Raw genomic sequence first — 22,204 nt, 5'->3', positions numbered from 1 at the left:
TTTTCTCAGTTATCCATGACGAGTTAATCGCGTTAAAAATGTTCGTGAATATTAGCCCGGTCGGCTAGACTGATATTCTATCATTATTTCCGGCTTTTGTCTAATGCCTCTCATAAGGTTGGCTTCTTTAGACCTCTTTATAATTTCTTTCCATTTTAATGTAGCAGGAGTTGACTTTATCCCTCAAATCGAGACAAAAGTTAAAATAAACAAACGAAAGTTGATCTCGTACCTTTTTAGAGAAAAGGTTTCTGTTTGATTAACAAGTTTCTATAGTGGAACACCGCCCCAGAGTTGTCAAGTTTAATTACTAACTTCGTTTTGATAGACTGACAAGGTATCAAGCTTTTGTTTTCCTCTTGAGTGATGTATCGTAATTGATATTCAGTGATTCGTGTCCTTGTAGCAATATTTCCCAGAGATCTTTGACTCAAACAGTTTCAAATGTAATATCGATGTTCCAGAATATTTCAAAGATCGTTTGAGAAACTGCAGTGGGTCACCAAGTATTAAATCAAGGAGGACATGTCAGCGTGAGAAAAAGCAATTTATTACGCAAACGATCGTAGAACAATCAGCCAATCAAATGACGTAAATTTGGCAGCGTTTTGATACAAGCGCGTTACATGCTTTCGTCGGACTGAGCGATCGGAGAAATTCATGCGGATCAATTGTTGATTGCTTTTGCGGCATTTGTGGCTTTGCCAGGGATTTTTCCTTCATCCAGGTGTATTAAGAAAGGATATTCATTCAAGCTGCGCTCGGTTGATATGTAAATGCAGATTGACAAGTCGATCCGTTGGTTGCTGGATCCCTTCTTGTTGTCACTAACGGAGCACTGTGGTTGACCTTTGACGAGCAGTTTCGGAGTGAAAAGGTCTGGAGGAGCACAATAGAAAAGACAGGACAGCTGTTCCCATAGTTAAATTTTCAGTGAAGGTGTGAAAATGGAAGTGAAGGTATGTTTCCCGTTCTTTTCTGTTCGGAATGTTGTCAGGCAACCGCCGCTCTGTGTTTCGCAGAAATCGGCGCGGTGCGGATCGTGTTGTTTTTGCAAGCTGACCGAGAAACACTGCTTGAAAATATTTTGACGACCTACTTTGACTGAATCCATGCTAATGTTTGATTTACCTTACGCTATCGTAGTGTTTTAGTACTTAAGTCCTTAAGGGCTTCAGAAAGTTGAACAGACAAATTGCTTGTGAATATTGACCGCGATTCTCTGTTACTACATATACATGTCGGTTTTTGATGATGACATAAAAATTATGGTTATATCCTCGAACTAGTGGAAGAAGATTAGACTACGCTACGATCAAATCAAATCAAAGTTTTTCATGACAAATATTTTTTTCATATCCCATCAAACGTATTTTCTGGTAGGCAAACATCACGTAAAAATCAGTTGGAAGACTGTAAGAAAGCCGTGTAAAAGTGATAAGGAAACTTTTAAGACCTGTTTTTACCTATTCCACTCAATGAAACCCTAAAACCTAGAAATAACAAAGTTAATCCTATTTTTGTTACGGCTGGGCAGTTTTGGCAACCACATGTTTTTTGTGCAGGATTTATTCTAAGTACTGTCAATGCTGATGTTCAAATTACTTCACTCGCATTAGCCACGACAATATTATTTCCCAGTCTGTTGACGTCTTGTAATTTAGTAGATCGGCAATCTGTTTTAACCGCAACAATGCTTATATTTTATCTCTTGTAGATATTAGAAGATTCTGTGAATATTAGGACCACTGATAAAATTCTATGATATGTTCATTATCCGCGTGTTTGTTGTCCAATATTTTGTGACCATTTGAAATTCATTCTTTTTCATCAAGGTTTATGGCACTACAGATATTGTTGTGCGGCAAAAAGTTAGGGAATGAAGAAACCATAGTACTGAATCGTTCAAATCAAAACATTGAACTTTCAGCATGATTGCATAACAATATGCAAATGTTTAGCCATTGTTTTGATTCGGAAGTTCCCAGCCATCATGGGTAATATTGCAATATCTGTTACCAAAACAAAAAAGTTAGACATGCTGGTAGGCAGAAATACACGTTTATCATACATTGTGGTTCAGTTTGTTCATTTTAATTTTTTTTTTTTTGAGTCTTGGTACAGACTTCCTTCCTGTATTGATGCTGGAAAGTTGAATGGCAGGAAGGAAGCAGAATATCTCCCCACAAGGGACATGAAGGGAATGTTTATCCTGTTGCTGATATCAACATGAGATTTTCTTTAGATAATTTTTCCTTTTGTTTTTTATTCTTCTGCGAGGCTGCACTGTTAGAGCAATTTTTCCTGGAAGTAGAGCAGCTTAAATCTGCAATCCGTCTAACTCAGCTTTTGGTTTTTCAAGAGCTCTGTCAGATCTCATTTTCAATTTGGCACCTCCCCCACAACCCCAGGTTTTTACTCTTTACACTACTGGCAAGTGCAAGTGCATGTCTACAATGCTGTCTGGAAATTAGGAAATATTACTCAGTCGACTATTACGTGTGACTCAATAGACTGTTATGTGTAACTTAGTATGCATGTTGGTGTCTGGCTGTGGAGGAACCAAAATTTTGGCGGCAAGACACAAGCAGCAATGAAACCAGATTTCAATTGGCATCAATTTGATTGGTTTTCACTTTGATTCAAGACTCTTCGATATCTTTATGGGTCTTACATGTATAAAGGATATCTCTTCAATTATTATCATGATTGTATATGAGCTAAAGTTATGTACTAGATTTATCGGCTATCGTGACATTATGCACCAAGGCATGGCGATATCTGGAAAACCTGTATCACTTGAACAATGCTAAATTATATACAACACCAAAACTGAGAGACAACAGGTGTTAGTTTACTTTCAGCCTGTCTTTTTTAAGTTTGCAAAATAAGCAGGAACTTTTTAGTTGATGGAGTATTGTAAAATATTATTTTAAAGTCATAAAAAGGTAGATATTTTTATATGATGTTTTTGTGCATGCTATTATTAATGATATCTACATGTATCTTCTCTAAAAGTGATATTAGTTGTACTAAACCTCAAAACTGCCTTTTTTAGATAACCTGTTTATGAGTCCAAATGTGTGATAAATTCTCATTACATGTTTAGTCGATTACATTTGGATGTTATAAAGAGAACTGCAATGCTGATCACCCCCTCTGCTGAGAAGCTGCTTAACGAGTAGAAGCAACTACAGCTCACTTACTTCCAGAGCTATATGATTTACAGCTCTATTGAAATGTCCTGGCAGCTAGCAATTTTGCACTTTACTAAATCATGTGCTGCCTACAGAACTTAATACTGGAGTTCAGGTATCCTGGCTCATTATAAAAGTATCTCTGGCTTTAATGGTTTACTACGTCTGTTATCTTGTCTGCTACTACAAAGCATTTTGACAGGGCTTTATATACATGTGTATCTACCCAGAATCCAAACTTTATTTTTTCTTTGAAAAACTCTATCTAGCTTACATGCATTAAGAAGACATGATTGACCATTGCACTTATACACACAACTTCAGCAGTTGTGAAATTAAGCCAAAGGCTTTTCAAATCTTTCTTCATGAGGAATGAGGTTCTTCTACAGCAGGAAAGAAATCTGTGTATTAATATTAAAGAGCTTTGGATTAGATTTAGTGTTCTAATCATTTTAGGCAGTTTTGGTTAGCCAATGAAAACAGGATAATTTAACAAAATTTTGCCACTAGAAGTTTATTTACTATTGTGTGGCTGGAGTTAATATGGTGCCAACTTTATAACCTAAGTTTAATTTAAAACATGCATAATAAAACTTTGTACAGCATTTTTCTATTAATTTTATAGGAACTGTTGTATACAAAAGAGAGCGAACTATGTCTATTGAGAAATCTAAAAACATGTTGCCAGTTTTTTTGCAAATCTTTCATTAAGAAAAACAATATTTTTCTACTGGTGGGACACAAATGTTCAGATGTTAATATTAATGGCTGTGGATTTGATTAGACTTGTGTTTAAATCAGTTTCTGAATAGCCAATGGGAACCCGAATGTAATTGATGAAAATTTCACAAGGGGGTTGTTTACTTATGTCTTATTAGAGTGGTCATGAATATTCAATGATCCCAGTGATTAAAAATAGTAAATAAATGGAAAGAAAGTATGACATGATTTATTCTCTTTAGTTACAGTTGTAGCTGGTTTGATTGCCGCAAAATGCATCAAGGCAACATTCTGGGTACATCAAGATTTTTTTACTGTAATGCTTATTTGTAGTGTTTTGATTTTGTTAACATGATGTTTTTTTGGCAGATTTGACTTTTACATTTTATAAGCTACTGACAACCTTTAATTTTGACTTTTGACTATTTATCTACATGTTATAAGATGCGTTCTTGAAATCATAATGAATATGTGTGTGTACACAAAAACACTTTGATTTATTCAATCTACAAAGGTCTTGGTAACCATAACAAGACAAGAATTTGTAATCTATGTTTGCTGCATATTTGTAATGAGATGTTAAAGAAATTTTCAGTTAACATTTTGAAACCTTCATTGTTTAATTAAGAACTCATTAACAATTCTGAGGTTCATACAAGTTATTCTCAATGATTCCCTCTTAGAAGAGACTGTTCAGAAAGAATAGCCTGTTGAATTGCATGGATATTTAAATTACCTACTGCTTCATAATGAGTTTTAAAAGTTATGCATTTGACCTTGTAATTGCTACTTTCTGTACCAGCTGTAGACTTAAATTGCTCTGCTTTTGTACAGATGTGTGAAAAAACATGTTTTGCATGACACAGAGACATTCTTTGACATGAGGTTGTGATTTATGAGGAATCATGCAAATTCAGCTTAGAAAGTGATATTGCCTGCCATGATACGGTGTAGTTTCATTTTCACACATGTATATATTCGTACCTCTAAAACCATTATAAACTACATGTTCTCAACAGTTATGTCTGCAGTTTTTCCCTCATCTTTCTGCATCCTGTGTAGTGTGCTAGCTGTTTTTCCGGTCTAATTGGTAATTATCTCAACAAGTTTTCAATTTCCTGAGTATGGTGACATTTGGGTTAATGTTCAACAAGCTAGCTGACACTTGGAGCACATTTTGCCACACCACCTGTAGTTTATAGACCTCATGCAAGGGAAATATGGTTTTTATATGCATAACTGCTGTAAACAGTAAGGTAAGAACAAACCCTGAGTGAATATCCCATTGAAAACAAATGAGCCTGAACTAATTCATGTGGCTAATGATTGCATGTGGTTTGGTTGTCAAGCCAAGTTGTAGTGACTGTGGTTTTGAAAGAAGTTTGTTTAATTATACGCTTCCTTCATGTCATTGTAACATGGCTTTCAAATCTTCTTACTTGCTGTTTTATCCTAAGCAACCATACTTTTGCCAAGCTGATTGGAAAGGAGGGATAGGGCAGAAATTTGTGAGTTGTTGTCTCATTTTAAATCATTTCTTTTGTTATCAGTGAATCAGTTTCAGTAGCTGACATTGTTGTGAGTTTCTGTAAGCAATTCATAAGGAAATTGCATCAAATTACTTGTGTTGTGATTCTATTCAGGACAAATTTCAACTCATTCACAGGGAGATCTGTTACTAGTTGTGAATTTCAGTAACTGTTTGAGTTCAAAGTGATTTAAATAATGAGTGATTTAGCTCTCTTAAATGTTCATGTTGTGATGTCTTTCTGAAGCTCTTAGTCCAGCTAATGTTACTGTATAGGTTAAAAAGACAGGGTAATTGTATTTGACAACTTCCTGTCATAGAATTATTGAATGCACATCTTTATGATCTATCTATGCTATTTTTTAAGTAGTTATAGTACTGTTGCAATTTTTGATTTCATGTTGGAGTGCTATAGAATTGTCTGTTGAAGCCTTAGTAACACGTTACTTGTAGCATGAAATGTTTTGGTTTGAATATCTCTGACAAGCACATGTACTGCACATCATTTTGAAAAGTTACTAAGACCGGCGTAGTTTCATGTTTATAGTCAGCCAAACAGCTACACATGCCCAACTAGGTATTTTCAAATTTTCATCTAAAAGTACAGCTACTAATTTTTTTATTTATCAGTAGATAAACATGTCTTTGAGTATTTTTTTATTCCTGGGAATGTACTTCACTTTTGACAGTCACATTTTTTATTGAACATTTACATGTACCACAAATTATAACAATAATTTTATTTTCAGGCTTTTAAACTTGTTCAGCAGATTGAAGAACATGCTATATCTTGTACTAACTTTGATTTGAAGTCAAACACATTTTCAACCTCAAGTCTAAAGCCATCATTGACCTTCACAAGTGGGTCACACAGATGTGAATTGTGTTAAAAAAGGCATTCAAAATTTATTGGAAGAAATCCAATTGATAGAGAAAAATTGATTAATGAACCTAGTTAGTAGATCAAAGTGATTTTGTTGTCTCTGTTTGTGACCCCTTTTCTTTCAAAGTCTTAAATTATTAATCTATTGATGTATTCAGTATTGTTTTGATTTTAGAACCAGTAATCTGATATCCAGTCTTGTTGTATACACTTTATGCTCAGTACACTCTGACTTCAGATGTTATGTTTTGATACTTGAGTCTAATTTAAACATACATGTATGAGAAGGGGAGTTTCTACTATATAATCAATGCTTCTACAAGAGGCGGGGGGGGGGGAGGGGTGAATGATTTTCAGATCGAAGGATTTGACCTTGAAAAGCGCACGGATTGTGGATTTTTGCGGTAAATCGAGCGGATTCGTGGATTTTGAAAACACAGTGGATCATGGATCAGCTGTGAATTTTGGTGCGGGTTACGGATTGTGCCTGTCTAGATGTTCCGAAATGAAATTTGGATCATAGATCTTTCCTTGGTCAGTATGCTAATGAGTTCATCCAAATTATTTCTTTTTTCGAACGAAGCTCATTTAAATTCAGGTGTGAGACTGTTATTGGAATTGTACCGGTTATAGTCATCAAGCATGTTGCCTTCTTTACTATTTGTGTGAAATAAACAATGGATTCACATTTACCAGTTTACCTTTGAACTTTTACACTTCTGTTTCCGGATGTGGTTGTGGTTTTGGATTTAAACAAAAATATTGGCGGATCATCGGATTTGGCGAAAAAAAGGCACCGATCGGCGGATTTGCATGCCATTATTCACCCCCCTCCTACAAGTTACTGGTTAATCCAAGGATCATATTTTTTTCTGCCACTTGATCTCATGCATTCACTGTCAGAAGTAGTTTCCTGTTTCTTGACCCAACAAGTAAGGAAATGCTCCTTTTGAGGAAAACATTTTTTTTTACAGTGAAAATACATGTAGGTATGTGTAGCCAGTGTAGATAGACTCTGAGGTCATCACATCATTGGTGTTAACTGTGCTAACAATGTTGTATTTGTACATGTATGTAGATTTTGCCAAATACAACATAGGCATCTGGTTTGTTATCGGTAAAAGTACTTTCTAGACAGACAAGGAGACAAAATATATTATTAACCTTCAACTTTTAATTAATAATAATAGATTTTCCTCAGGACTTGCTCGAGGAAGCTACAGTATACCTCATTTTAGTAGCCACTCAGTTGTGTTCTATTGGAAATCTGCAAATCTGATTGGTTCTCTCATTGTTTTCTATTCACTCATAGACAATGATCTTGAGCATGTCGTACTCTTGAAACTGAAAATTCGTCTTAATTTTAGGCTTTAAAATACACAAAATTGTACTTTTTGTGCTGTAATCCTTTACAGTGTCTACTAAAACAAAATAGACTACCCGCCCTCATATTATAAATGAGTGATAGTCTACTTGGCTATGCCTCGTTGACTATTTTCTCATACATGTAGGAAACTTGGGTTCATAGTCTTCTTCACTTAAAATAGAAATTGACTGACTATGCATTTTCTTTGGGCGAAATGTTTATTTTGTTACATAATTTATGCTGCACAGGTCAGAGATAAGTGTACACAAATTTGTGCACGTATTTTTTATGTGTATTGATCACTTACCATGGACCTCTATGGTCCGTTTATTGCAGAGTTTCACAGTGCAAGATTTTTTGGTCTCTGCGTTACATTACACATTTTTTCACTCATTTTCCTAAATATTTCTTCGTAGACTGATGGCAGTGATGAGGAGATGAAGGACGATATTGACTCTGTACGTGGTTTGTTGGACAGACTGAAGGAAGAGAAGGAGAGAGAACTTCTTAAAGAGGTGAATTGTTCAAATATATTTCCATTTCAAATTGTTGGTTAACAGATTGGGAGTCTGCCAGAATCGCACTGTTGGGCGATGATTCTTCAGTAATGTTGTCTAATAGCCAGATGTGATCCAGTCAAATTTAGATGGCCAATTTACAGAGATATGCCTTGGGTAGCCATTGGGCTTATTACATTCAGAGACTTTTGCTTAAGTTTTCTTTGCTTGATTGGAACCATAGAAATTATGCTAAATGGCAGCCTTACAGACTCAGAGCTGTACTACCTCCCAGGTAGTATTCTCAGGGTTTTAATTAAGGGTGTGACAGTCAGAAAGCTGTTGCCCTCCCACAAGAAGTAACAAATGTTTGGCTGACAATCATCCCCATAATCACTGATGTTTAAGTTTAATTTGAGAAGATAGCTTTATTGCATTGTTGCCTTTTATGTTGGGTATCTTACAAGTGGAATTTAGGCTACCTAAAGTTGATCCACCAACATGTGTTTTGTTCTCAATGAATTGATGTTCAGGCCACATACAGGTGAACCTCTATTAAGCGGCCACGCGCTGGGATGAGACAAGTGGCTGCTTAATACAAGGGTGTAGGGGTGGCCATTTAATAGAGGTTCACCAGAAAACATTCTGGGTGTGCTCCAGTTTTCAGTTTATCAAATATAAGTACAAACAAATGCAAGTGGACAAAAAGTAGAACAATGATGGTTATCATGTGGTCCATAATGTTACTAGAAAAGCCAAAGAAACAATTACAATTACATGTACAGACACGACGTGTCTGTCAACCCAGCACTGGCTTGTGTCCTGTACAAACAAACTAAAATGCTTCGAGACTTTGCTTTGCGATTGCTTTAATTACATACTGCTGAAAATGTGTTTTTACAGTATTCCACATTGTTATTCTTTTACCTTCATCTGGCTAAAAACGTCCAACTTCAAATCTTCCTGCCATTTAAAAGAGGTATAAAACAAAACAAAATCACTCTTGGGATGAGAAGAAGCTGGTGGTGGCCGCTTAATAGAGGTGGCCGTTGAATAGAGGTTTTTACTGCAGTGTAAAGCTGACAATTTTTCCGGGACTTTGGCCGCTGGCCGTCAAACGAAGGTTGGCCACTTTATAGAGGGCCGCTTAATAGAGGTTCGACTATACATGGTGACATGGTTATTACTTAAAGGTATATGCAATGTTGGGTTCTAGCGTATTTTGTGACATGCTTGTTGTAACTGAAAATTTTTTTAATGACCATTTTTAGACTCCCTCAAGTTCTGTTCAAGAAAATGGAATTAGTAGTTCAGGTATGTAGTGCAATAAGATGCAAAAAGTGTGGAACTGCCAGGAGGCAAGTTTAAGGATAATGCAGATGTATAACTGAGTTTAAATCAAATTTTATTAGAAGATGGATGGAGATGGAGAAAATGTTCGAGGAAATGAATGGTAAAAAAACAAGGAATTACCATTGCATGTTTCAACCTCAATCCCTAGAAAGATTACTGCACCACCAACTTACTTAGACTAAGTAGTTTTTCACTCCTGATTAGTGAAAGATATTTTATTGTATATTATTTGCCATACAAAAGATTCCAAGCAGGATGCTGTGATTGGTGAACTTCAAAAGAAGTCAACATCGCTGGTGATGAATTTGAAGTCAGTCGTGAAAACAAAGGAGTCGCCAACAAAAACAATTGCCTCCCGTCAGAGAGATACAACTCTGCAGAATGATGATGATGGAGATTCCTCCAATAAATCTGTGCCACAAAAGAGGAAACAGGATTCATTCCTGGTGGAAGTACAGGAAAGGGCCGAGGTATGTTATACAGTCAGCTCTTGATCGGAAAACAACTCAAGGAACATGCCTTCAAAAGCCCACTAATCTTCATGTTATGAGCAATTTACCATCTGAAAGTAAATAATGCTGTGGAAAGTTCGAGAGCCATATTTATGAGATGCTCCTTATTAGGAAAAAGAGACTGAGTTTAAACACTCAAACAGACTTCATATCAGTGAAACTGTTCACTCAGTTAATATGTACATGTACATTGCTTTGTTTTCCAGCCCTTGTTTTTATTCTAATGTAGTTTTACTCTTTCATTTCTATATGTAACGTTACCAAACTTATAGTAATTATTTGCATTTGATAATGTTGATATGTCGTCACTGAAGCGTCATGTTTTAATATCTGTACTGTTTATTTTAAAATGTCTCAACTCAGTCTGTTACTAATAATAGTTTGTCTTGAGTTATTGTTATGATGACTGATCAAACTGTCGATGCCACACAATTGAACATCTGCTGCTTCTAGCCGCCCAAGGGTGGATTTCTTATCTAGGTGGCCAGTCAGCTGTAATCCCAGCTACAGACATTTAGCATGAAACATTTAACCTTCCATTAATGGATTAACACAAGTAATATTCGAAGCACATGGTTGCAAGAGGCGCAGCTGTTGGCATACAATCAAACTTCACAAATAAATTTCTGATCTCTTTAATGATAAACTGTTTTAAAAAATCAATTTAACTCTGTTCTTTCGATTCTAAATTGCCATGTGTTTATAGTGTATCCTTGGAAATTCATTGTAAGTTGTTGCGTTCGACGAAGTGGAACGCAAACCTAATTTTTACCTGTGGCTTTCCAGAGTTGGTTGTCCTGTGCACGGTTATAGGCCGAAAAAACCTCATTCCTGCAAGGACACCAAAATGGCCACCCCGCTTGATTTTTGCAGGGGCATGTCACGGCCAGTAAACTGATACCGTTTAATGCTAAGACACGTGATAAGTCGTGATAAAACATGTGATAAGACATGTGGCGAACATGTGAGTATGTGAGCAGGCCATGTGAGCTCGTCTTTCCTATAGCTCTCTCTTTGACTTCTTTCCATTCAGTCGCCGCACGCTTCGCTATTATGTGCTCTCAGTGTTAGATTTTGGCGAATTTATACGCTTCGACGGTAGCATTTATCGAAATCTGAGGGAATTGTCCTTGTTTATTAACACGACTTGGCTTTGGGATGATAACCGTGGGAACAGCTACATTTTGATTGCATTTGTTGATTAGTTCCAGTCGCGACAGATAGCTCAGTCTTAATCCGGTCGAAATTTTATTGTTTGGAATCGTTGGAAAAGTACTCTGAAGGCAAGATCCATAAGACTACTTTATTCATCAGGGGAAATACTCGAATTAGTCGCATGGAGTTTGTTTGCGATAAACGACCACGTGAAACGAGCACGCGATTGCAAATGCTAGCTTAGAATAATGTACGTAATTTAAATATTCTATGAAACTTGAGAGTCTATAGAAACTGGCGGCGTCATGCAACGTGTCAACAAATCGTGACCTCTTCACTAGCATGGACTTTGACGCTATGCACATCTGACTGTAAAACCTCGGTTGCTGCTGAAAAATGTTGATTTTAGCAATAGACAAAGGTTGAAAGTCAGCCAGTGAAATCATTTATTTACCATATATATATATATATATATATATATATATATATATATATATATATATATATGGCATTCTTTGTTGGCTTGAGGCATTTTATAACCGTTTTATTTATATATATATATATATATATATATATATATATATATATATATATATATATATATATATATATATATATATATATAAGTTAAGATGCTTCGAGCCAACAGGGATGCCACGCGCCAGAAGGATCCAAAAGGATTCGTAGTCCAAACCTCGAGTAATGAAATTTGTAGGCAATTGTGGAAAACGAGGACGGACAACTTCGAGCGAAAAAAAAATATATATACAGTAAAAAATCTAAGAAATCTAAAAAAAAGTTTAAAAATTTAATAAAAATAAACGTTTCGGTCAAAGACCTTCATCAGTTGCAGTGCAAGTGAATAATAAATTACAATAACCTTAAATAAGTTTACAGTATAAAAAATGACATCATATTACAAAGATGATTACATAACAGGGCGTGGTAACACATGAAAACGAAAAAATTAACCAATGATAAACAATCGGTGATTACTAAGCGAGATACTATGACAATGCGGTACAAAACTCAAAAGACACAAACCAAATAAAAATAAATAATCGAATATAATACAAATAAGATTAATATCAAAAAAGTAACGCGATTCGTCGAGTCAGCCGAAAGTGTGAAGGGACCCGCGTGTAAAATATTCAATGTTCAAAAAAGGCGGTCCCAAAATCCCCAAACAAAGCCCTTGAAACTATGCCGCGGCAAGGCACAACAGGCGCCCTAAACAGGGCCCTTAAACAACAATAATGTAATAAATTCCCCGATGGGGGCCCCTGAGAAAACCTAGCGCTAACAAAGCTAACAAGATCCAAGGTCAGGGCCTTTGAACACCTGAACTAAGATAACCGCCAAATTTGCAAGTTATTTTTGCGCTAATTGTAGTTTATTCTTTTGTTCGAGTGGAATTCCTGACGTTTGTTCAAGCCAAAAGGTGCCAGAGAGAACAACTGTGCACTCCAATATGCCTCTTCAGTGATTAAAAGCTTTTCGATGTTACTTGTATTGTTTGCATTTATCTGCACTTGATCAATACACTGGAAAGAAAAGTCGTTTAAGTCGTGCGGTGTTCTGTTGAAATGCACCGCTACCTCACAAGTCTTTTTCTTGGTCAGCATAGCAGACTTGTGGTTGCGAAATCTAACTCTAAAATCTGTTGTTGTAGAGCCAATGTATTGTAAGTTACATTTCTTACACGAAGCCAAATAAATGATATTTTTTGAATCACAGGAAAGTTTCAATCGTATCTTATAGCTCTTGCCTGTTTGAAAACTTTGGAAAGAATTTGATTCAACAAAGTAGTTGCGACAGAGATCACATCTTGTTCTTTTGCATTTAAAGCAACCCTTAACCTCAACAACCTCTTCAACCTCAGTGTTAGAGCCATAACGAGATGGCGCTAACAACTCCTTAAGGTTTTTAGATCTTCGAAAAGAGGCTATGATGGAATTTGGCGGAAAAAATTCTTTTAATTTGGGGTTGGATTCCAAAATACCTAGGTGTTTTCTGATGATGCGACCAACATCAGGTAAATTTGGATTAAATGTTGTTACAAATGGAAACAATTTCTTCTCAGCTTTGGCACGAGTTCTAAGTAAGTCAGTTCTAGATGTAGTTAAGGCTTTAGAAAATTGATCTTCCACTAGTTTTGTGGGATAACCCTGATTGACTAGATAACCCTTGTATTCAGTTGTTCTCTCGGCAAGAAATACTTGTTCAGAGCAGTTTCTCTGTAACCTAGTTGCTATGCCATAAGGGATAGCCTTGAAAACGTGTTTGGGGTGAGCACTTGATGGTGGAAGATACAAGTGGCTATCAGTTGGCTTTGAATAAACGTCTGTCTGGATGAAACCCCCGATGAGATGTAAAGTTAAATCTAGCACGTGAAGCTCGCGTTCAGAAAAAACTAATTCAAATTTAATGGTAGGATATAGGGAATTTATAAAGTCAGTAAACTCATGCAGTGCAGGAAGGCCTTGTTGCCAGAGATCAAAAACATCGTCACGGTATCGCCACCATAAAGTCGGCTTTATGGGGCCAGAAAATTTAGCTTGATAATCTATTTCCCCCATGGCAAGATCCGCGTAACTACAGGCGTTCTTTGGGCCCATGGCTGTGCCATGAATTTGTAGGAAAAAGTTTTCCTTAAAAACCGAGTGATTGCTCTTCAAACAAATTTCTACTGCTTCTAAAATGCAATTAGTGGATGGAAGCTGGTTTTCTCTGGCATTCAGTGCCTTCTTTACTGCAGTAAGACCGAGTTATTTATATATATATATATATATATATATATATATATATATATATATATATATATATATATATATATATATATATATATATATATATTAAAGTGAGAGCGTCAAGCGCACTCTCATAATCTCTGATTACTACTAGTATAAATGCTGTTCCAAAAAGGCACCCTTTTGCCATTCATATTTATTTCGAGTTATTTGAGAGTCATGAGAGAATTCTGTCGTTGAATTTTTTCAGGTGATAAGTAAAAGTGCACGCAAAGCACCAGAAACGATGGTGTCATCAATGGGACAAAATGTAGAGGAAGATCCAGATACGGTAAGATACGGAGGGGAGGGAGTGTATGGAAGCGAGTAGGGGAGGGGGGAGGAGGAGGGGTGGACCATGACATAGTGGAATTTGGAACACTGCAATTCAGCTTTCCAAATAGTCAAATACCTCTTATAGTTAAATTTTCTCAACTCGCATTACTCATTGAAATCAAGTAATTTCCTGTGAAAGAAAGTCTTAAATGAACTGGTTTATGGAACCACTGCTGCATTTGTTAAGAGCTACTAACATGTGTTATGATGGGCTCCCGGACAAAGCTAGGGACGTATTCGCTCTCGATTTCTATACGTGATTGTTGACTTGGGCTGCGCCCTCCTCAACTATCTCGCTATAGAAATCTCAAGTTCATATTCTAATTGTTTAGTATATTGGATTACAGATTACTGCTCGAGAAAAATGATCTCACAGTGCATATACATTTATTCTTTACCTGTAGGAGATATTTTTGAGAAAGATTCGGGCAGCACCCTCCACGTCAAGTGATTTGCATGTAAGTGAAACCGAACTTTCTTATTTTGTATTAGAACTGATAGGTATTTGTTAGGCTGTACTTTATGCTGAGGCTTTCTTCTTGCAGGTTGAGGACAACACGACAAGAGTACATAGAAGTAAATCCGCTTCAGAGGTTGATTTCTCGGTCGTAGTGCCAGTAAGTCTTTCCTTTGGCTTGTCACGTAGTCTTTCTCTTTAAAATTGTCACACAATCGTGACTCTCTTGGCTTGTTCCGTAATCGTTGCTGTTTGTACTCGTAACTCGTAACAATTAGTTTAACTGTTGTCATACAATCTCTATATTTTTGGTTGATCACGCAATTTTTTTGATAAACAGCTGTTGTTGAAATCGCATATCATCTTTAACGTAGCCGATGGCAATTTTCTTACCCAGTTCTTTGTTTTCTCCTCTTGTGGGGTAAGGGTAGGGGTCAGATGAGGGGTAGAAGGACTCCTGTCACTTTTATCTGGTTTCCCGCCCATCAACAAAAGAGTTCTTATCTCTTCTTCCTTGTGACGGGGTGATATCAGATGACTCGTATTGGCACAGATGTATTTTGCCGTACTTTCATATTGTAAGACCAAAGGAGCAGTAATGCGTAGAGTTTCACCTGCTTCAGTTTTTTTTCTGCTCGAGCACGTGGTGGGAGAGAGGAAGAAAAAAAAAAAAACTCGCGCGTAAACATGACGACTTTTCTAATAATTAATGATTCGTTGATAATAGCGGATAAATTCAATGGACTTTGAGTAATCACATATACTGATTGATTTTGTTGCAGAATTCATCGACACTGAACTTGGAACCTCAAAAATCCAAAATCCCGCTTGGAAGGTCAGGCTCACTAAAAGGACGAAGAAAACCAACAGCAGCTGGAAGACGAAAGAGTCTGAAGTCAAGCTTTAACGATGACTGGGATGATTCATTTGTTATCAGCGAAGGAGAGGAGCCGTAAGTATTAAGAGAATGTGTCTTTGCAGCACGAAGACAGAAAGGAAATTCAGTACAATCCTGATTTCATGAACCCTTGACTTTTCTATTCAAAAGTCGTTTCCCTCTCCTCAGTCGAACACTGTAATTTTACCCCGACTTCTCGAACTGGTCGATTTTTCAAACCAATTTTTTTTTTCCTTGGAGATTCAAAAAATCGAGATTCCACTGCATTTCTTCGATTAAGTACTATCCAGCTTTGAATTAGCTTCCGTCCTCTAATATGCGCCCTTTTAAAATCATGAAATATGAAATGAAAACGCACCCGTCCTCCAATTAAGCAGTCATAATTGAGCTTAGTAGAGAATAGCCTATGCTCTGGTATCGTGTAGAAAATGAAATTGTACAAACTTAAAGCTGGTTGATGAAATTTGAAAGAAACGTCTTGGGAGATTTGTCGCAGTTTTAAGAGAATTTCCAGGAATTCACGGGACTAGCAGTAGCCTCCTACATGGACAATCTTTTGGCTTATCACCTAGTGGGTGATAAGCAAAAACAATTAATGTTCGCGTAAGAGGCTGGCATCGCATTTGTGGTCATGCACCATTTTCCAACAAAAGCGCCACTTGGTTCTCAGGCTCTTGAAGTTTCGCATCGGTCAAGCCCTGTGATGGACAGAAGTGCTTTTCTCTGGTTTCTAGTCTGTTCTAGGCCCAGCGCGAAACACAGCGAACGAAAAAAAAACTAACTGAATGCCTAGAAGAGGCTAAAAACAGTTATTTTTTATTAACAGTTATTTTTCAATGGACGAAGAACCCAGTGTTGAGTCTGGTGAAAGCTTCATCATTAAGGACCCTCCTCAGATGGGTGCAGAAGGCGAAGTGAGACCACGAACCAAACCTAAGCCCAAAATTAAAAGCCAGACAGTCTCTGGAATAGCTCTTCCGGGTCTAGCTGAAGTGTTAAGCAAGAAGAAAATCGCAGCAGAGGACAAGGTTTGTTGAATTTACCAAAAACTACTGTCACTCTCCCCGTAGGAGCTTCATGCGTCTCTCACGGAAGGAATAACTCAAGTGCAAGAGTAGAGCCGCGTGTTTACTTAGGGTAAAACTGATGTACCTAAACAGCAAACTTACTTACTGCTAAACTGGCAGCGTGGCCGAGTGGTTAGGGCGGCAGACTTGAAATCCAGAGGGCGCGGGTTCAAGTCCCGCTCTGACCACTAGGCTGGAGTTGTTTCTTAGTAGACCCCAGTTCAACTCCTCGGTCATGCGTGTAAATAGCCAACTGGTCTGCCTCCCGCCAGTTGGGATTTTTAAGCCTGTTATGTTTATTTGCAACATTTGTTTCTTTCAATTGAAGTGGCATGCTTGAAAACTAGCTAGTTGTAGCTAGGTGCATGACGTTCAACAACATTTTTTTAAACTGACTTCTTAAACGGTTGGGGTGATAAACAGTATTTTTTTGAAATCCTTATGCTCATTGTTTTGTTCACGTCTGTTTTTTTCTAGCAACGCTCCCAGGGCAGCGCTGCCGAAATTGTCCGTGCAGCTGCCGAGAGTAAGAGGAACATGGCAGCCAAGGAAGAAAGAGTGGAGAAGGAACCGGAAAAACCGGCTTGGCTGGTCGAGGCGGAGGCACGGAGGAAACTTCACGAACAGCGGAGACACAATAAAACCAAACAACAAGGAGAGAACGACAGAGAACAGGATAAACCGGTACAGAACGGCCCTGTTCTTCGTTCTTTGCCTCATAAACCTGAACCAGTCATTGATAAATCAGATAGCAATGCAGGGGTGAACATACTTCACAATGTTATGCTTCGTCCTGTGCGAAAGCTGGAAGCAGTCGCGACTAAATCAGATGAAGACAACGATGCTGATAAATCGTTAAACTTTTGTCTACGTCCTGTGTCTAAACCGGATCCAGAAGACAGCCCAGTCGAGGAAAAGAGTGATAGCAGTAGACATCACAACGTGTTTTTACGTCCTATACCCAAGCCGGAGCCAGTTGTCAATGATAACACTGAGGACTTGTCAGGGAAGTTTCAACCGGTACGTTTGAAACCCATTGCTAAACCCTACGATCCAAGACCGTCGGGTTCTTCGATCTCCGATAACGAAACAATGCCGATGGCAACACGAATATCTTCCGAAGTGATGACTTCTAGCTCTCAACCGATGAGACCGGTCACGCAATCATTTTCGGAAAACGGTGACGTGTTAGATCAAAGCTCGCGGTCAGCGGGAGCAGCTAAAAATTCTCGCGAGCATCACTTCGTCCGTTCTCTTGTACCAATAACTTCGGAGAAACCGACGATTTCACGATCGGAGCCGAGGGTTTCCGAAGGTTCTTCGTCGCGTCTGAATGGCTCGCGAGTCACAGTTTCGTCGAATTACGTGAGTGCGCCTCACAAAATCACCCCGAAAACAAGACCCAAACCGACCAACAGGTCGAAAACAGTGACTGTTACGGCTTCTGAAGTGCCGGACCTGTCAAAAGCTAGGCGAACAAGTGTGGAGTTGATACATGCTAAAGTTGAGAGGAAATTTCCCCAGCCTGTTTCGTCGACCGTACCGTCCAGTCACGTGACGTCGCCTAGGGACCAGAGGGAACCCCGGAGAGGCGGTGATACGCGAGAAAGAGCGGAGACATTTGACTCGTCTTACAGACCGAGTTACACTGGAGATGTCTTACCTCAATGGAAGATTGATCTCATTGAAAAGAAGAGGAATGTTGGATCTTCACGTAGAGAAATAATCAGAGGTGAATTTTACAGCGTAATGACTGTCTTCGCGCGCTAACTGACTGAGATTTGACCGGAAACCTTCCATACATGTGATGTAGCTCCAAAAGATCGATGCAATAGTAAAAACCGTTGATGTGCATCCGAGCTAAACACATGACGAAAAAACCTGATCTAAACGGATATCAAACGTTCCATCAGTCGTCTTCAGTCATCCGAAGCTGGTCGAAACGTTTGATCGTGCTGTGAAAATGTTTCCAAAATGTATGGACTAAACTTCAAAGTAGGAGTTCACATGATAAAGGAAATCCATGTTGAATTTTCCTTTGTACTGAATTATACATTGAAAATATTTCGACAACTCGATATAACCTGCGACTTTAGCTGTGTTGGACTTTGAGCGCGAAAAATCGACGTAAATGGTCCGCCGAACTTCGAATGAGTGATAACGAATTATGGAACGTTTGGTATCTATTTAGATCAAGTTTTTTTGCGACGTTTTTGTGCTTAGTTGCAGACAACGGTATCTCCGATGGGCTGATAGGAAGGACAGCGCAAGAATCAATCAAAGAAACACAGTTGTTTTCTTTCTGTAATGCCATCAGCATGGAAAGATTCGGCTCGAATCTCAAACGTTATTCTAGGAGATGGGCGATTGTTTCATTTTCTGCAAAAAAAATGATTCCGGAGAATGGACTTTGGTGATTGAAGTATTATTGAGCTAATCCACTGATAAACATAAAATGTTTGGATTCAAATCTGGGAATTGTACAAAGGTATGCGCTCCTAGTGGCTGATTTCGGAACTATAATGTAAAGCTGACATGGAAAACAAATGGGTTTTAAGAGAAATAAAACTTAGATTAACTTCTAAACGAGAGCAAGAGTTAATTGGCTTTCGGACAACCTGGCTTTGAGTCGTACGTTTTGAGTTGGCAGGGGATGGGTGGGAAGGGCACTTTTGTGCCTTAAAACCAAGCGATGTGGTCACGTGTCCTATGTAACATGTATTCCCTTTCCGTTTGCAGATCAGACGCAACAGACCCATACTTCAAACGTGACTGCCGTTCCAGCCTGGAAGAGGGAACTGGCAGAGAAACGAAAACAGCGAGTTGCAGTGAATGGCGTACAAACGTCCCGCAAAGAAAACGAACCCAAGACATCTCCTGAGGTGCCTCGGTGGAAAAAAGAATTCGCTGAGAGGAGAAAACGCAGAGAAATGTCGCCAAGTCAAGTGCAACCTGATAAACGCGAGCGGTCTCCGGAAACTCCCGAGTGGCAGCGGAGATTAGCGAACACGCGACGAACTCAACCGATCGTGGTACAGAGAGGGCCGGTGGAAGATTCCACAGACCAGGTCCCGAGTTTTATGAAGGAGTTTGAGAGGAAAAAGAGAACCTTGCCTCGCGGTAGGTGCTTTGAAAAATGCTATTTATATGTAAACTTTCACGAAATTTGTCGAGTTTTATATTCCAATTGTGTGGGTGAATTAATGCCACAGGATTAAGAGGCTAGCCTCCACCGCCTTTGTCAGGATTTGAACATCAATTTTTTCCCCTCGATATAGCTCGATATATTAAGAAAGCTACAAGATAGCTAATTTGAGCCAAGCGATGTAAAGCAACGATTCCAATTTTTCATGGATTTTCAGGGTTTAACACTTGGGGAATAGCAATTCATTCGAAACAAAACGCTTGCCTTTGTAAACCGGGAGTGCCATCAATACATGCAATCAACGTGTCTCTGTTTCTTTTCAGAGGTTGCACCCGAAGCTGTGTGAGCCACTCGGCTAAATACCTTTTGACTAGCGCTCTTGTTAGTACAAATGAAATTAACCTGACAGTTCGTTTGCTTACATATTTTTCCTATATCCTTGTTTACAATCCCTCTTAGGACCTAGTCACTTAAAGGTTGCAAGAGACCTGGTAATGAAAACCAGTCTCCTCTCTTTCGCTCGTCCACCTGCGTGTTTACACATGCGCGTATGTTGACGTGAGTGCTAGTTTAGAGCACGGCAACAGAAAGACTAGGATATTTATTACACTTGTTATTATACCGCGTTGACATAAATGTTTTCTTTGCTTTACAGGGGGAAGCTACGTATGACCAAAAGAAAACAGCCGAAATATTGTTTATTGTTTCAACCCTTTCGTTCTGCAAGGTTTTTGAGTTGAATTTAATATAGAAGAGTTCATAGATGGAGCGTTGCTTCATTTTGGTATGCAATTTCGAACGACACCTTATTTCAGGAAGATAAATGATCGGGGAGGTTTGGAAATGAATGAGCACCGTTTTTACAAATATATTAAGAATAAGTGGACAGTTGATAAATTGTAAATTGATGATATTTTGGTGCGTCAAAAAGTAAGAGGTTTGTTTTCATTTGTTCTGATTAAACCGAGTTAATTATATCTGTTTTCACTTTAAGAGAAAAAGTAGATCTAGGCAAATTTACACGATATTTAAATGTTCAGATTTTATTCCAATCTTTGCTCAAAAGAACAAATATATTTTTGTAGTACGAAATTGTTTACATGCTATTTTTGTCATAGCATTGGTCGCATTGACCGGAAATATTTAATTCTGTGGGAAAAGTAATGATGAACGTTTTGAAAATAGGATTATAACTTTTTACCACAATCGACTATGAAGTTCTTTTATACAATAACGTCTGCAACTATGACTTTCAACATTTCAGGCCAAGGGAAAAAAAGAAAAAAAGCGAAAAACCTGACTTTGCGTTTTTTACAGGGAAAATGCTGAATTCATCTTTATAGAGCGTGTTTTAATGATTTGCGTTAGAAAAAAATTCGCATGTTAGAGTTAAGTGAGCGACGTGTTCTAACCAGTCAAAGCGAGGTGCGTATTTGCTTTCAGCCAATCAGGTTCGAGTTGTACAAGTGGTGATTTGTTTTGCTTACTTTTCCCGCGCTTGCCAACCGTTGCAAGTGTTATTCCTCGAGCTTTGATTGGTTTATATAGTGACAGGCTTTGTGGTACTTTCATTGGACGGTTTAAAATATTTCGACATTTCTAAAGTAGACATTTCTTTTGTCGTTTTGAGCTACGGTGTGGGGCCAATCGGGAAAGGCTTCTGTTCCTTTTGCACTCTTTGTGCTTTTACATTCGCATTTACTGCCATAATTTTTTTAAATGTAATGTCAGTTGTGCTAGAAAATTATGGAAAGAAAGTAAGCATTGTTTAAATTAAACTGTACGTTTTATTCTGTGCTAAGAGAAACATTGGATAATTTTCAAAATTTAGATAATTCCTGGTAATTTCCTACCCTTTTGTATTACGGTATGTGATATTTTCAATTTATTACTGCGCCCGTTACTGTTCAAAAGCAGTGTTCATCGTTGTCATTTCAACGAGTTATTTGAGAGAAAATTTTGGAAAATAAAGTTAACTTCACGAATATTGATCGAGATTGTAGTGAAATTATTGTGTAATTTTTCCGATATGATGTCTGTTTTTTAGGGTCCCCTCCCCCAGCCTGAAGTGTCGTTCGCCTTTTTGTCCTTCAGACATTTCAGGCCATTAAGCACCAGAAAATGTTGGTAACTGAAGACTTTGCCCTTCGATTCAGTCATAAGCTGTAGCGTTTGACTGTTGAAATGAAAGCTTTGACTAGTTCTTCCAAGCGTTACTGTCCTTTTCTTTTCCTTTTTTTGTTTTCAGGAGAATAATTCAACTTTATTGTTATTATTATTATTTTTTTTGTTAACTTACAA

At 37.9% G+C, this 22,204-nt stretch overlaps 1 protein-coding gene across 1 annotated transcript; it reads left to right on the top strand.

Annotated features, from left to right (window-relative positions):
* The first annotated feature begins 429 nt into the window (after positions 1–429).
* LOC145464370 (uncharacterized) lies at positions 430–22,162 on the top strand. The gene is made up of 12 exons (XM_081448233.1): positions 430–959; positions 8,111–8,209; positions 9,463–9,505; positions 9,788–10,014; positions 14,212–14,292; positions 14,741–14,794; positions 14,882–14,953; positions 15,576–15,745; positions 16,518–16,719; positions 17,236–18,490; positions 19,498–19,878; positions 20,559–22,162. Exons 1-12 carry the CDS (start codon positions 948–950, stop codon positions 20,573–20,575), a joined length of 2,613 nt encoding a protein of 870 aa, XP_081304359.1. The 5' UTR covers positions 430–947; the 3' UTR covers positions 20,576–22,162.
* The last annotated feature ends 42 nt before the right edge of the window (positions 22,163–22,204 follow it).

Source organism: Orbicella franksi, chromosome 12 (assembly GCF_964199315.1).
Source record: "Orbicella franksi chromosome 12, jaOrbFran1.1, whole genome shotgun sequence".
Classification (NCBI taxonomy): Eukaryota; Metazoa; Cnidaria; class Anthozoa; order Scleractinia; family Merulinidae; genus Orbicella; species Orbicella franksi.
Note: the sequence above shows the minus strand (reverse complement) of the source record. Positions and strands in the feature narration are given on the sequence as shown.